This window comes from Amblyraja radiata, chromosome 23, assembly GCF_010909765.2.
Source record: "Amblyraja radiata isolate CabotCenter1 chromosome 23, sAmbRad1.1.pri, whole genome shotgun sequence".
Taxonomy (NCBI): domain Eukaryota; kingdom Metazoa; phylum Chordata; class Chondrichthyes; order Rajiformes; family Rajidae; genus Amblyraja; species Amblyraja radiata.
Window position 1 is genome coordinate 18,389,032 of NC_045978.1, and position 13,093 is coordinate 18,402,124.

A 13,093-nucleotide genomic window follows, 5' to 3' on the forward strand; every position below is an offset into this window, starting at 1 on the left:
GTTTCCATAGCTCCGTTGGAACATTTGGTTAGCCCATTCTGTGCTCTTGACAATGGCAAGAGGCTTACCTTCCAGCCATTGGGATCTGAATTGTGCAATGAAAAACTTAAAACTGGCTTCCTGAGAATCTGGAAACATAGAAACATAGAAACATAGAAAATAGGTGCAGGAGTAGGCCATTCGACCCTTCAAGCCTGCACCGCCATTCAATATGATCATTGCTGATCATCCAACTCAGTATCCAGTACCTGCCTTCTCTCCATACCCCCTGATCCCTTTAGCCACAAGGACAAAATCTAACTCCCTCTTAAATATAGCCAATGAACTGGCCCCAACTACTTTCTGTGGCAGAGAATTCCAGAGATTCACCACTCTCTGTGTGAAAAATGTTTTTCTCATCTCGGTCCTAAAAGATTTCCCCCTTATCCTTAAACTGTGACACTAATTTCCATATTTACAGTATCCAGGCTTTCAGTCAGAAAGACGGTCGTCCACTTCATAGAATCGCCTGAACATTGCATCTGGTGGACCCTGATCCGTCGTTTTAGGCAAAGTGGTAGTGGGGTGTTGCTGCCAAGTCTGGGTGTCATATTTTCCAAATGTACAGCAGAAACACTGGTGGTATCTCTACTCCTATTCCCAGTCTAAAATATTAAATAGTTGCCGGGCATCAGCCATTTCCTCAGCTGAAATCAATTCTGTTAGCTAAATCTAGGAGCATACTTTAAGCATGCTCTTCAGGCTGAAGATGGCAATGAACATAAATATATATACAAAAATGAAATTCTAATATTCATTGAATTCATGTTTTCCATTTTTTTCTGGAATTATATCTTTTGATCGAGTTAAATCATTATTTGTCAGCAGATGTTAACTGAACTACAACTGAGCTATGCATTCTAATGGTCCTTGGTTTCAATAGTGTGCAGTTAAACCTCATTAATTTTTAATGTTTCCCTCTGTATTCCAGCAAGAATTATCTGTCTTCAGTCGAGTTAATCTGGTAAAGCCATACCAAAAAACAAACCCAATCTTTGCCTGTGATGTGAGGCCCAGAATAGAACAACTTTATAGTTATTGGCTCTTGTATGCACCTGAGCAAGGAATTATTTTGTTCCAGATCATGTCTGACAGATTCATACTGACAGACTTCCATTGAAAGGAAAAAAATGATTCACACATTTCCTGTGTGATCTTTCTTGTGAAATGCCTTGGGATAGTGAGGCTGGAGGGAAGTTTGTTCCCTACTTTTCTTTACACAGGCATACAATGATTTTCCTTAATTATGCTGAACTGTTGATTGCTTGTGTTTTCCTGTTCCCAAACACGAGCATGGTTTCTCTTTTCAAACATATTTTGTTGTCCTAAATGTTCTTGTAACTCCAACTGTGTTATAATTACCACAGGTATGTAGAAGGGACACTTTTGAAGTTCCAAATAATGTTTTTTTATCAATTTACAATTTCAAAAGAAATGGTACTCTGCCCCAATCCATCATGCAATCAGTCTTCCACTAACTACAATTAGCAATGATAAACAACTATTCGGAATTGCAAACTGAAATATTGTGATAGATTCTCCAAGTAAACCAAACTTATGGCCCTATCCTTTCAGCCAGGATTGTTTACATAGAAACATAGAAACATAGAAAATAGGTGCAGGAGTAGGCCATTCGGCCCTTCGAGCCTGCACCGCCATTCAATATGATCATGGTTGATCTTCCACCTCACTATCCTGTACCTGCCTTCTCTCCATACCCCCTGATCCCTTTAGCCACAAGGGCCACATCTAACTCCCTCTTAAATATAAGCCAATGAACAGGCCTCAACTACCTTCTGTGGCAGAGAATTCCACAGATTCACCACTCTCTGTGTGAAAAATGTTTTTCTCATCTCGGTCCTAAAAGACTTCCCCCTTATCCTTAAACTGTGACCCCTTGTTCTGGACTTCCCCAACATCGGGAACAATCTTCCTGCATCTAGCTTGTCCAACCCCTTAAGAATTTTGTACGTTTCTATAAGATCCCCCCTCAATCTTCTAAATTCTAGCGAGTACAAGCCGAATCTATCCAGTCTTTCTTCAAATGAAAGTCCCGCCATCCCAGGAATCAGTCTGGTGAACCTTCTCTGTACTCCCTCTATGGCAAGAATGTATTTCCTCAGATTACAAATTCTTTGACTTCATCATCATAATATATGACAGCAGCCCAAAATATTAATTGCATTCTGCACTGTAAAGAATGTTAAATTTTCAGAATTTTAAACTACTTGGATTAACCCAATAGTAAATAAACTCATAATATTAAAAGTCGACAGTCGCTGTAATTTAATTGGATGATAATTAGAGAGCAAACATCAAAGATATATGATTTTAAAAAGCCTAGATTAACCACTTAATTTATCGATAACAGATTCTAAACAGCTTGTTCAGTGGAGCCCAGACTGTTACTGAATTTAGAAACTATTGTGTATGGCGTTCTTCAGCCTTTACAGTATAGTCAGAGAGTCATTCAGCATGGAAACAGGCTCTTTGGCCCAACTTGCCCATGCTGACCAAGTTGCCTCATCTACACTAATCCCCTACCTGCATTTGGCCCATATCCTTCTAAACATTTCCTATCCATGTACCTGTCCAAATGTATTTTAAATGTAGTAATAGTATCTGCCTCAACAACATCCCCTGGCAGCTCATACCATATGCACACCTACCTTGCGTGAAAAAGTTGCCCTCAGGTCCTTATTAAATCTTTCTCGCTCACCCTAAATCTATGTCCTCTGGTTCTTAATTCCCATACTCCGGCTAAAAGGCTCTATGCATGAATGTATTCCCCTCATGATATTATACACATGTATAAGTTAACCCCTCATCCTCCTTCACTATATGATGCAGCCCACTTTTGTGTCATCTGCAAACTAACTGATCATGCCTTGTAAATTTTCATCAAAATTGTTTTCTCACCATGTCCTTGGGATGAATGCATCGGCATTTTTCCGAACTGCATTTCTGGTCTACTTGATGTTGTACTTCTGTGCATGAAAAATCTGTTTGTCACCCATTCATTTTAGCTGCCTCTTTTGACCTTACCAAAAGGCAGATCAAAAATAACAGCTCCTTGAAGATGTTGTGAGAAACAATTCAGAATTTTAATAACAAAACTTTTGCAATATTTTAATGGAAAACAGATCCCAGTTTAAAAAAAATCAATTTCTGATTAAAATTTGAACAACAAACTCTAAACGTTTCTCATCTCAGTTTGTCTGACACAACATTTTGAAAATTGAATGACTGGCAGCAATAGATTAATTTTGACTCACAACTTTTGCCGGCAGAAAAATATAATTAGAACGAGATTGTTTTCTGAAGAGATGACTATCACACAAAATAATTGTCATTGCAAATGTGATTTACGGTTGATTTATACAGGTAGTTTGCTCCCAGGTGTTATCCTATGTTATCCTATGCTCTTGTCTTCGATGCTGGATCAAAATCAATAAAGAGGCGGCCTCTACTCCTATCCAATGTAATTGGTGGGTTTTAGATTGCAGTTTCCACATTCTGGCTTTTCACATAACTCATTGGATGCAATCAAGCTGGGAATCTTCGGAGTTAATTGAAGTGATGTCAAGAAAATGAAGTACTGTCACTACATATCACTTTATTACCACCAAATATATTGGCCACCTAGTGCTAATCATTGTTCATTGTTGTGAGTATCAATGACACACAATCATAAGCGAGCTATTAATTTTGTTCAAATCAATGCTGGCACAAGAATAGCAGCTGATTTCAGGTAGAGTCTCGTATTTGAGGGTAGCTTTAATCAGTCACTAGCATTATAACTGTATTGAGATTTGACCGGCTACAAGATGCAAAAGCAAACTATTCACCTCCACATGTGCAGCAGTGACTGTCTTATTACTAACCTGGGGCTATCAATTTGATTTTGAAGAAATGATTCATATGCATAGCAAGTGTCAAGTTTAGTAAGCTAGTTATGAGGGATAAATATAGCTTCTTGTAGCTCTATATCATGGATGTGCTGCAGTGTGGTGCTGCCTGCTTACATATGAAGATAGCACTGCAAAGGTTACAGATGGTTGTCGTTCTGACCAGTGAACAGATGCAGAATTTATCTGCGGTCAGCAATGTTTCCTCAGCTGTCACAGCTAGCCCAAATTACTCCCAAAGGACTTCACCAGGGGGTGTTTTGTATGTTTGTGTTAAAGCCAATGGTCACATACGTTTTATTTTAGCAACATTGCTACCCAGCCCTGCAAACTACCACCTTCAAAGATTTATCTAACTAAACTCCCAGATGCGTCTGGTATTTCACCTTAGATTTGACAGAGATGATATAACTACACAATGGCACAGCTGCGCAAAGGTTCAGTCCTGACCACTGGTGCTGCCTGTGTGGGTTTATACATATGTTCTCTCTATGACCATATGAGGTTCCACTGGATACTCTGGTTTCCACCCACATCCCAAATTCCATGCAGATTGTGAGGTTAACCGGGCACTGTGAAATTGCCCCGTGGACGCTGGTGATCTATTTGATGGAAATATGGGGAAAGTTAGTGGAGCCCTGGAATTACTCAGAGAGCTGCCATTGACTGAAAGATCTCCTTCTATGCTGTAAGAAAATATATAGAGGAAACAATTGTTTTTAACCTATTCTACACCAAATAGTCAACAGTACTTTGCATAAACAATTGAAGCACAGTATTCTATTTGTGCAGGCATAGTGTGTTTAAGCTATTTGGCAAATTAATCTTAATCATCCAGTAAATTTAATTTCAAAGCCTGACAGATTCTGAGATGTGAGTTATTGTCAAAGGTTTCTAAATATGAGAATAAATAGCTTTCACGCTTAAGTTTGAAATGCAAGTTTCAATGAAATGTTAGAACCATTTCCAGGTGATCTACCTCAAGGCCACCATTCATAGTGCTTTTTTTAGGGAGTGTCATGTGAGATTAATGCTCCAAAGTTCATCTGAACGAGGTTGCTTCATTTTTGTGCTTGGCCTATTTACAGAGAGATGCAGGTGCCTTTATTTTTAAAATAGATCTTACTAACTTCAGCTGCTTCATCAATGCCAACCTTTCATTAGAAGGTTAGAAGGTTCACTAATGATTGCAGTGTCTTTGAATCCATTTGTAACTCCTCAGCAAATGGAGCAGCCTGTGCTTGCACGCAGCAAGACTGAGACACCATGGGCGAGGAAGTGGAAAGTAACAATCACACCTTAAAAGTGCCAGGCAATGTCCATCCCCAGCAAGAGAGTGCTAGGAGAACTCAGCGGTCTAAGCAGCTAGTGCATGAGGATACCATCTCCTGCAGGTCTCTCTCCAAGTCCTTCACTGTCCTGATTTGGAAATATATCACTGGTCCTTCATCATCACTGGGTATAAATCCTGGAACTCCATTCCCAACAGCACTGTGGGAACACCTTCACCAAAAATACCGCAATGGTTCAAGAGGGTGGCTCGTCCCTACTTCAGGATTAATAGGGATGGGCAACAAATGCTAGCCTTGCCAGTGATGCCCAGACCCTGAAAAATCAGTAACTTGAAAAACACAGGTAAGAAGTTATGACCTCTAGAGGGTCTGGATGACCAGTCAGGATCTCCTTAGGATGAGTCAAGCAGGGGGAGTTGCACTTTAATTTCCAGAATCTGAAGCCTTGAACCACAGCACAACATCTGAAGAAATCCCCTAGTGTCACAAGGTATGTCAAGGGAGCTTCACACACATACGCACGCACACACGCACACATGCACCCACACTCTCACACACACATAGAGTTAATCACACCTGTCAAGAGGCCACAGAATGTGTTTCTGCTTCTAAGCAGTCTGATTCTGACATGGCTGGAGGAATAAACACTCCATTGATAGCAACTTGAAGCATCTCAAGAATAGCAGCATATCCCCAGGGAGTGGGCTGATGTCTTGAACAGAAGGAGGATGCTCATGAGCGGGCAGCTCTCTGTGAGCACAGTGGCTTCACCCATCAGTAATTCACAGATCTCCAGAAGTAAAGGAATAATGCATGAGAACAACGCGCTGTCCTGCATGGTCATGAATGAACAATTCTCCTTCCGGCCAGAACAGAGACATGGCACACAGGAATACTCTTCCAGCCCCCTTTCCTCACCCTGAGCAGAGTGCTGCTTCCATGGGGGACCGTGTCTGCTGGCTGGGCAGTGTTAGAGTTCGGAGGTTGGTGCAATGGTGGACAGGCTGTCAGTGTGTCATGCACCAACATCTACCCATGAGTGGTTGCTGTGCACCCTGGTTCATAACAATCATTACCCCCCTCACCGAGACATCAATCCACCTCCCATCAGAGCATCTCAGGAAGCATTCACCCTCCTGTGCCATGCCATGCCAGACAGTAGTTTTTCAATTGGCCCTAGGTGGCAGTCTGAAGCTGGGGGAAGATCTCTCCACTATTTTTGATAATCAGCTTCATTATCTACGATACATACCACCCACATTAGTGTCTCTAAACAACCTCATCTGACACTACATTTTCAAAAAACCACTGGAGCAGTAGGTAGCAACGTTTGTTTCTGTTCCCTAGCACTATTTATGTTGAACCAAGAGTTTATATGTCTATAGTTTTATTTCACTTCATTTGATTTCTGATTTTTCCATCCCTCATTGCAGAGGTAAGATATTTCCAATTACATATAAAAACGACTAATAAGTTTTCTGCATTGTAAAAGATATATTATAAATATCATAAACTGCTTTTGCAAGAACAATCCCTGAAGATTTAATTGATTGAGGCAATTATTTTTTAACTGCTACTATTTGTTACATTGTTGCTGTCAAAGTGAGTTTTTACAAGAATTACTCACTGCTGAAGTGCAGAATGGGGAACTGAGAAACATGATCACCATCCCACAAGCATGTTGGACTGGTAACGAGAGCAATGAAGTATGTACTGCTTCAGATAACTGCTCAAATAGCAAAATCAGCAGATGCCAGAAATCTGAAATAAAACTAGAAAGTGCTGAAAATACTCAGATGTTGAGTATTTGTCAAATGTTTTTGTTTTTATTTCCAATATTGCTCGGCATGAAAGATTCTGCCTGTGATATCACAAACCAAAGTACTTCAAGACTTTTGAAAAGTATAATTTAAGACCTTTGCAGTTAGATTTTTCAGGAATTTATAAACTGCTGCCGAATGAGTCAGTCATACAGCATGGAAATAGGTCTTTCGGCCCAGATTGACAATGCTGACCAAGGTGCCCCATCTACAATAGTCCCATCTGCCTGTATTTCCCTTGAAATATAGAGGAAATATCCCTCTAAACCTTTCCGATCCATGTACCTGTCCAAATGTATATTAAATGTTGTTATAATACCTGCCTCAACTACCTCCTCTGTCAGCTAATTGCTTACACCCACCACCGTAGGTGTGACAAATGATTCAAACCTGTCCAGGGAAAGAAGGAAAAGTTGTAAAGACCTGTTAATAAAGATTTCAAATCAATCCTCTGTATTGTTGATTAAACATGCTCTTTCCAGTTATTGCAGCCCACTCCATCAAGCAGTCACACAAATACTGATGTCTCTGACAATCTGTCCAAATTATTCTCTTTCCCACTTTACCCCCTCTGTGTCTCTCTGGACAGTCGATTAAACGTCTCATGGAAGTGGAGAAGGTGAAGGGGTTCTGCCAGGCAGTCGTATCGTCCAACCTGCGCGATGGCATGTCCCACCTCATCCAGTCATGTGGTCTAGGAGGAATGCAGCACAACACTGTCCTGATGGGTTGGCCAAGAGCTTGGAGGCAATCTGATGATCCCAGAACGTGGAAAAATATAATTGGTATGTGTAACATTTAACAAAGAACGTTAAAGAGCTTTCCATTCAAGCTGAAGCGGTGACAAAATACATGTGTCTTTTGAAAATAGCACAGGAATTGCATTGAAAAAGAATTAAAAGAAATTAGTAGTAGAAATAGTTATTGCATTTTCTTTTATAATCCGATGTGAAGATTGCGCTGATAACTCGGGTTAATAGGGTTAGAGTTCAAAACCACTCACAATGAGTCAATATTTATACACAAATTCACTGGATTGTTTAATTTCTGCTCTCTCGTGTCACCGTTCACACAATAGCTTTGTAGTCACAATGGTCACATTCAATAAGAGGGAGAAAAATGTGTAAAAAAGAATTATTTACCAGGAGATCTTAAGGAACCCCAAAAGAATGAAAATACCTGGCTTAAGAAATGGGTCAGTAAAATATTGAAGTTTGGTATATAGTCTTTCTTGGAAATTGTCTGATATATAATATTATTATATACCCCTACCCATCGGGTAGCATAACGTTGCATAAAGCTGCTAATTTACCACTCCAAAGACGTGTGTTCAATCCTAATTTAGATTGAAATCAGAACATGCTAACTTTGCCTTCATTTCACTTGCCTACTGTAGTCCTGGAATGACAATTACTTGACTAATGGAAATGTATCAACCTCACACTTGAGTTATCTACAACACCAGCAATCCTTTAAGAAGGGAATTCCTGATATCTGAAATTCATAAAGCTGCAGATGCTAAAAGTTTGCAGTTGTCAGACAGTGTCTGTGGAAAAGAGGAGCAAGGTTCAAGTTTTAGGCTGAAGAACCTTAGAACAGGTAAACAGAGAAAATAACTGAGTATCAAGCTGCAGGAAAATTGGAGGAGGGATGGACAGGACAAAGGGAATATCTCTGATAAGGTGAGACTCTCTGTAAATGAGCTGTAAATTAGGTCATCAGACAGATGGATCAATGGAGACAGTAAGGAAGGGAAAACATGAAAGATAGGAAATGAGGAGAGTTGGAGAGTGAGAGTGGTGATAAAGACGTGTGAGAGCTGTGAAACGGAGGAATGCAGGATAAGGCCCGCAGGGCGGTGGTGCTGGGGACAGAACAAAACTGAACCAATATCTCACCTGGTAGACAAAAATGCTGGAGAAACTCAGCGGGTGAGGCAGCATCAATGGAGCGAAGGATATTGATGCTGCCTCACCCACTGAGTTTCTCCAGCATTTTTGTCTACCTTCGGATACCTTCTACCTTTTGTCTACCTTTAGCATCTGCAGTTCCTTCTTAAACAATATCTCACCTGGATGACTTGGCCTCCTGCATTGTTATAATGAGGTCCAACGAGCTTGAGAAACAGCACCTATCATTAGTCTGGACCTATTGCAGTGTATGGACACAGTAGCAAATTCCTGATTTCTGCAGCACTTTGTGAGGTAAACTGTTTCATTTTTAATTTAGGTTATTTTCTCTTGTTTTTGATGAGTTCCCATTAAAATCTTTCTTCTGAATAAGTTAATGATAATAATAATGTGCTTTCAAAAGATTCTGTGAATGCAGGAGTGAGAGATCCCAGCAGTTAGAGCAACAACAAAACATTTTATGCCCTCTCTTTTTGTAGAAGTGGTTCGAGAAACAACCGCAGGCCGCTTAGCCCTTCTGGTGGCTAAGAATATTGCAGCCTTCCCATCCAGTCAGGAGAGGTACTCTGAGGGTTATATCGATGTCTGGTGGATAGTCCATGATGGAGGAATGCTGATGCTGTTGCCGTTCCTTCTCAGGCAGCACAAGGTAAGGCGGAAATGTTCTATTAATCCCTTTATCATCCAACCATGTTGTTTGATTAGTTCTGCTCGACCAACAGTAGTACTGTTATAGGAAGGAAATGCAGATGCTGGTTTAAACCGAAGATAGACACAAATTGCTGGAGTAACTCAGCGGGACAGGCAGCATCTCTGGATAGAAGGAATGGGTGACGTTTTGGGTCGAGACTTTTCTTAACTGTTATCAAATTTTGGTCAAGAATTGACACCATCATCTCCCAGTATAGTAAATCTCACTGCGATTACTCATTATCATGGATAACCATGCCATTACCATGCATTACGCTGCATTACCATGGGGCGTTACCATGGGACATTACCATAAGTACAGGAAAGTCAGTAAGGAAAACAGATACAGGATCACTGCAGCAGGACTGTAAAATAGGGCAGCAAATAAAGGAAATATAGGACAATATGTAGAGGACAGTGGTTACAGATATGTGTAGGTACAAGCAGCAATACAGACAGCTGCAGGACTATACTATTGACAATAGGACAGAAAGTACAGGAAATACATAATTCTTAATACAGGACCACAGGGACGGAGCAGTTTTTTATGTTTTATACAAAATCTGTGGAAACAATTGACGAAATCTAGAGAGGAGTGGATTTCTGAACATGTTAAATCCCTAACGAAATTGTAAAAATCTCCGTGTTTTTGTGTCTGGTTTTCGAGGAGATACGTTTCACGTGCAAAATAACACACACACACACACACACACACACACATAATATTTTAATAGATACTAGACCAAGTGCAGACCCGTTTGGTCTGTTCCCCCATATGATAGATAATTTACTTGTATTTCATTATGGCCTAAAGATTAATTGCTTTTAATTTATGCTCCCCCTTCCATACCCAGGTAAGAACATTCATCAGTGCACTTAAGAGAGTACAATCATTACTCATTGCAGGCAGAGTCTTAGTGTTTCAGAGGTAACATGCCTATTCACCAGACACAAAACATGAGATACATTCTTGATCAGTAAGGGTGTCAGGGGTATTGGGGAGAAGGCAGGAGAATGGGGTTGAGATGGAAAGGGAAATCAGTCATGATTAAATGGTAGAGTAGATTTGATGGGCAGAATGGCCTAATTCTGCTCCTATAACTTATGAACATTCTTTACAGACTTCAGTTTCATTCAGAGCACCACCATTGTGCCAACTGGCAGGCTGTGATCACACTTAGTGCAGTTTGCTAAATCAACAGCACAACACTATGGAGCACCATGACACTGAATTCACATTTCAGCTATCTACCTACCCATTACAGTTGAAAGGTCCATTGCAGGATCAGTCAAGAGAGCATGCCTCCCATTCTCGAGAAGAGTCCCAATGATTCTTGCAAGCCTACCTGCACTGGAACATCCCATCCACCCTATCCTTCCCGGCTGTCTCCATCCAGAGACCGGGATCCTCATAGAATGCAGCATATCATCATAGACCATCAATTGAATGAGCCAAATTAGCTGGAACTCAAAATGTCAATCAGTAGTGATCCCACTCCATTACAATCCAAAAGAAACCCAAGAATTGAGCACACCTCCCAAGAAATTGCATGGTCTTTCTTCCAGGACTTATGGGAAACTATCTTCTCATCTTATATGGCAAGATCCTTCCAAGTAATTTCAGAAATTTTAGGATGTAGCGCTGTCTTTGAAGATTGAAGATTCTTTGAAGAAAAGGGTCACCCCAGATCAATTCTGATGTGACAGGCATGGTGGATGCCATTTCAAGATCTCAGGGAAAGTAACATAACTTATTCGTAAAATTCATTGATAAATGTAAGGTTAATATCATTACAGCTCATTGTAAAGCTGTATTCGACAAGGCATTGCTGAGCCTGTTTCTGCCCTTTCATTGACTGATAGGTGTGGAAGAAGTGCAAGATGCGCATTTTTACAGTGGCCCAGATGGAAGATAATAGTATCCAGATGAAGAAGGACCTTATCGTATTCCTCTATCACCTGCGTATTGTAGCCGAAGTGGAAGTCGTAGAGATGGTATGAGACATCAGTGAAGTATGGAGATATGTGGATAAGTACATTTTGCTATCATTATTATCAATGGACTAAAAGAAAGGATGAGCACTTTGGAATTCACAGTGGCCATATTCCGTCTGTGACAAATGGAATTTACCCTACTAGAGACCTCTTCTAGCAACAGGCACATATATAAAAAATAATTGCCAATTGTCACAGGCCCAAGTGGATGACATGTGTACATTTTAAATTCCCATGGAAAGAGATTTTCACTCTTTTTTAATGATCCACTCAGCACGATATTCTATTACAGCTGCATCATTGACCCAAAGAGAAGGAGGTTAACAACATGCTGTGTCAGTAGTGTAGACACAGGTATCAAAGTTGACAGCTGGAAGAAGCAGACATCAGTTATCCATCAGTTTAATTTGTTTAAACTCGTCATCTCATGGGTAATTGGGGCCTCACCTACCCACAGCACCCCCAACTGTCCCCAACTCACTCTCAAGAACCTTTAACTGCATATCTATCTCTAATGCACCTCTGCAGACTCCCAAAACCCCACCACTCCTATCCCTGACACGTCTCAACCCCAACTACCCATCCCTGCATCCCCTCTTCTCTACCACTTCTGACATATTGATATTTTATTTATTCCAAAGTAATATGACCAGTTGAAGAAAGTTTCATTTTTATCTGACTCACCCCCTACAGCATGACAGTGACATCTCAGCTTATACTTATGAGCGAACACTGATGATGGAGCAGCGGTCCCAGATCCTGAAGGAAATGCAACTGACGAAGAATGAGAGAGAGCGTGAGGTACAGGATCAGTTATTTTGTCCCAAGTCATCTCTTCTTCCGGCTACTGGTTAAGTTTATAAAATCTTAAAATGTAGAACTTATTTTGTTGAAACTATTAACCCATTATCTTTTGTGAAATGGTATTAACCCATATGAATGCAGAACAAAGGACTAGCTGAGAGAAAATTGTGCCTGGGAAATGTACTGAACTGCACATCAGAAGTTTAGACCCTGGAATAACTGGGAATGCAACTGTGTTGATAATATTCATTTGTTATGCTACACAACATGCAAAGTTGCACAGATAACTGATGCTGTGTCAGGCTGAGTAGAAACAAGGAGTAGGTTTAAATGATGGATGGTTCAACCAGTGGTCTGGTAATAAGACTGGATTTCTCTCCCGTCTTTCTCAAGGCAGTAAAGAAAGCGAATGGCATGTTGACCTTCATAACAAGAGGAGTTGAGTCTAGGAGCAAAGAGGTCCTTCTGCAATTGTACAGGGCCCTAGTGAGACTACACCTGAAGTATTGTGTGCAGTTTTGGTCTCCAAATTTGAGGAAGGACATTCTTGCTATTGAGGGAGTGCAGCGTTAATTGCCGGATGGCGGGACTGTCATATGTTGATAGAATGGAGCGGAATGGCTTGTATATTCTGG

The 13,093-nt window shown here is 40.6% G+C and overlaps 1 protein-coding gene across 1 annotated transcript in view; it reads left to right on the plus strand.

The window, feature by feature from the left end:
- The window catches only part of slc12a5 (solute carrier family 12 member 5), a 316,555-nt gene that overhangs the window by 294,030 nt on the left and 9,432 nt on the right, over positions 1 to 13,093 (plus strand). Inside the window, exons 18-21 of the mRNA XM_033041637.1 lie at positions 7,649 to 7,844; positions 9,449 to 9,618; positions 11,523 to 11,654; positions 12,348 to 12,455. Of these exons, the coding sequence (XP_032897528.1) occupies positions 7,649 to 7,844; positions 9,449 to 9,618; positions 11,523 to 11,654; positions 12,348 to 12,455 (606 nt within the window). The remainder of the gene's footprint in view (positions 1 to 7,648; positions 7,845 to 9,448; positions 9,619 to 11,522; positions 11,655 to 12,347; positions 12,456 to 13,093) is intronic.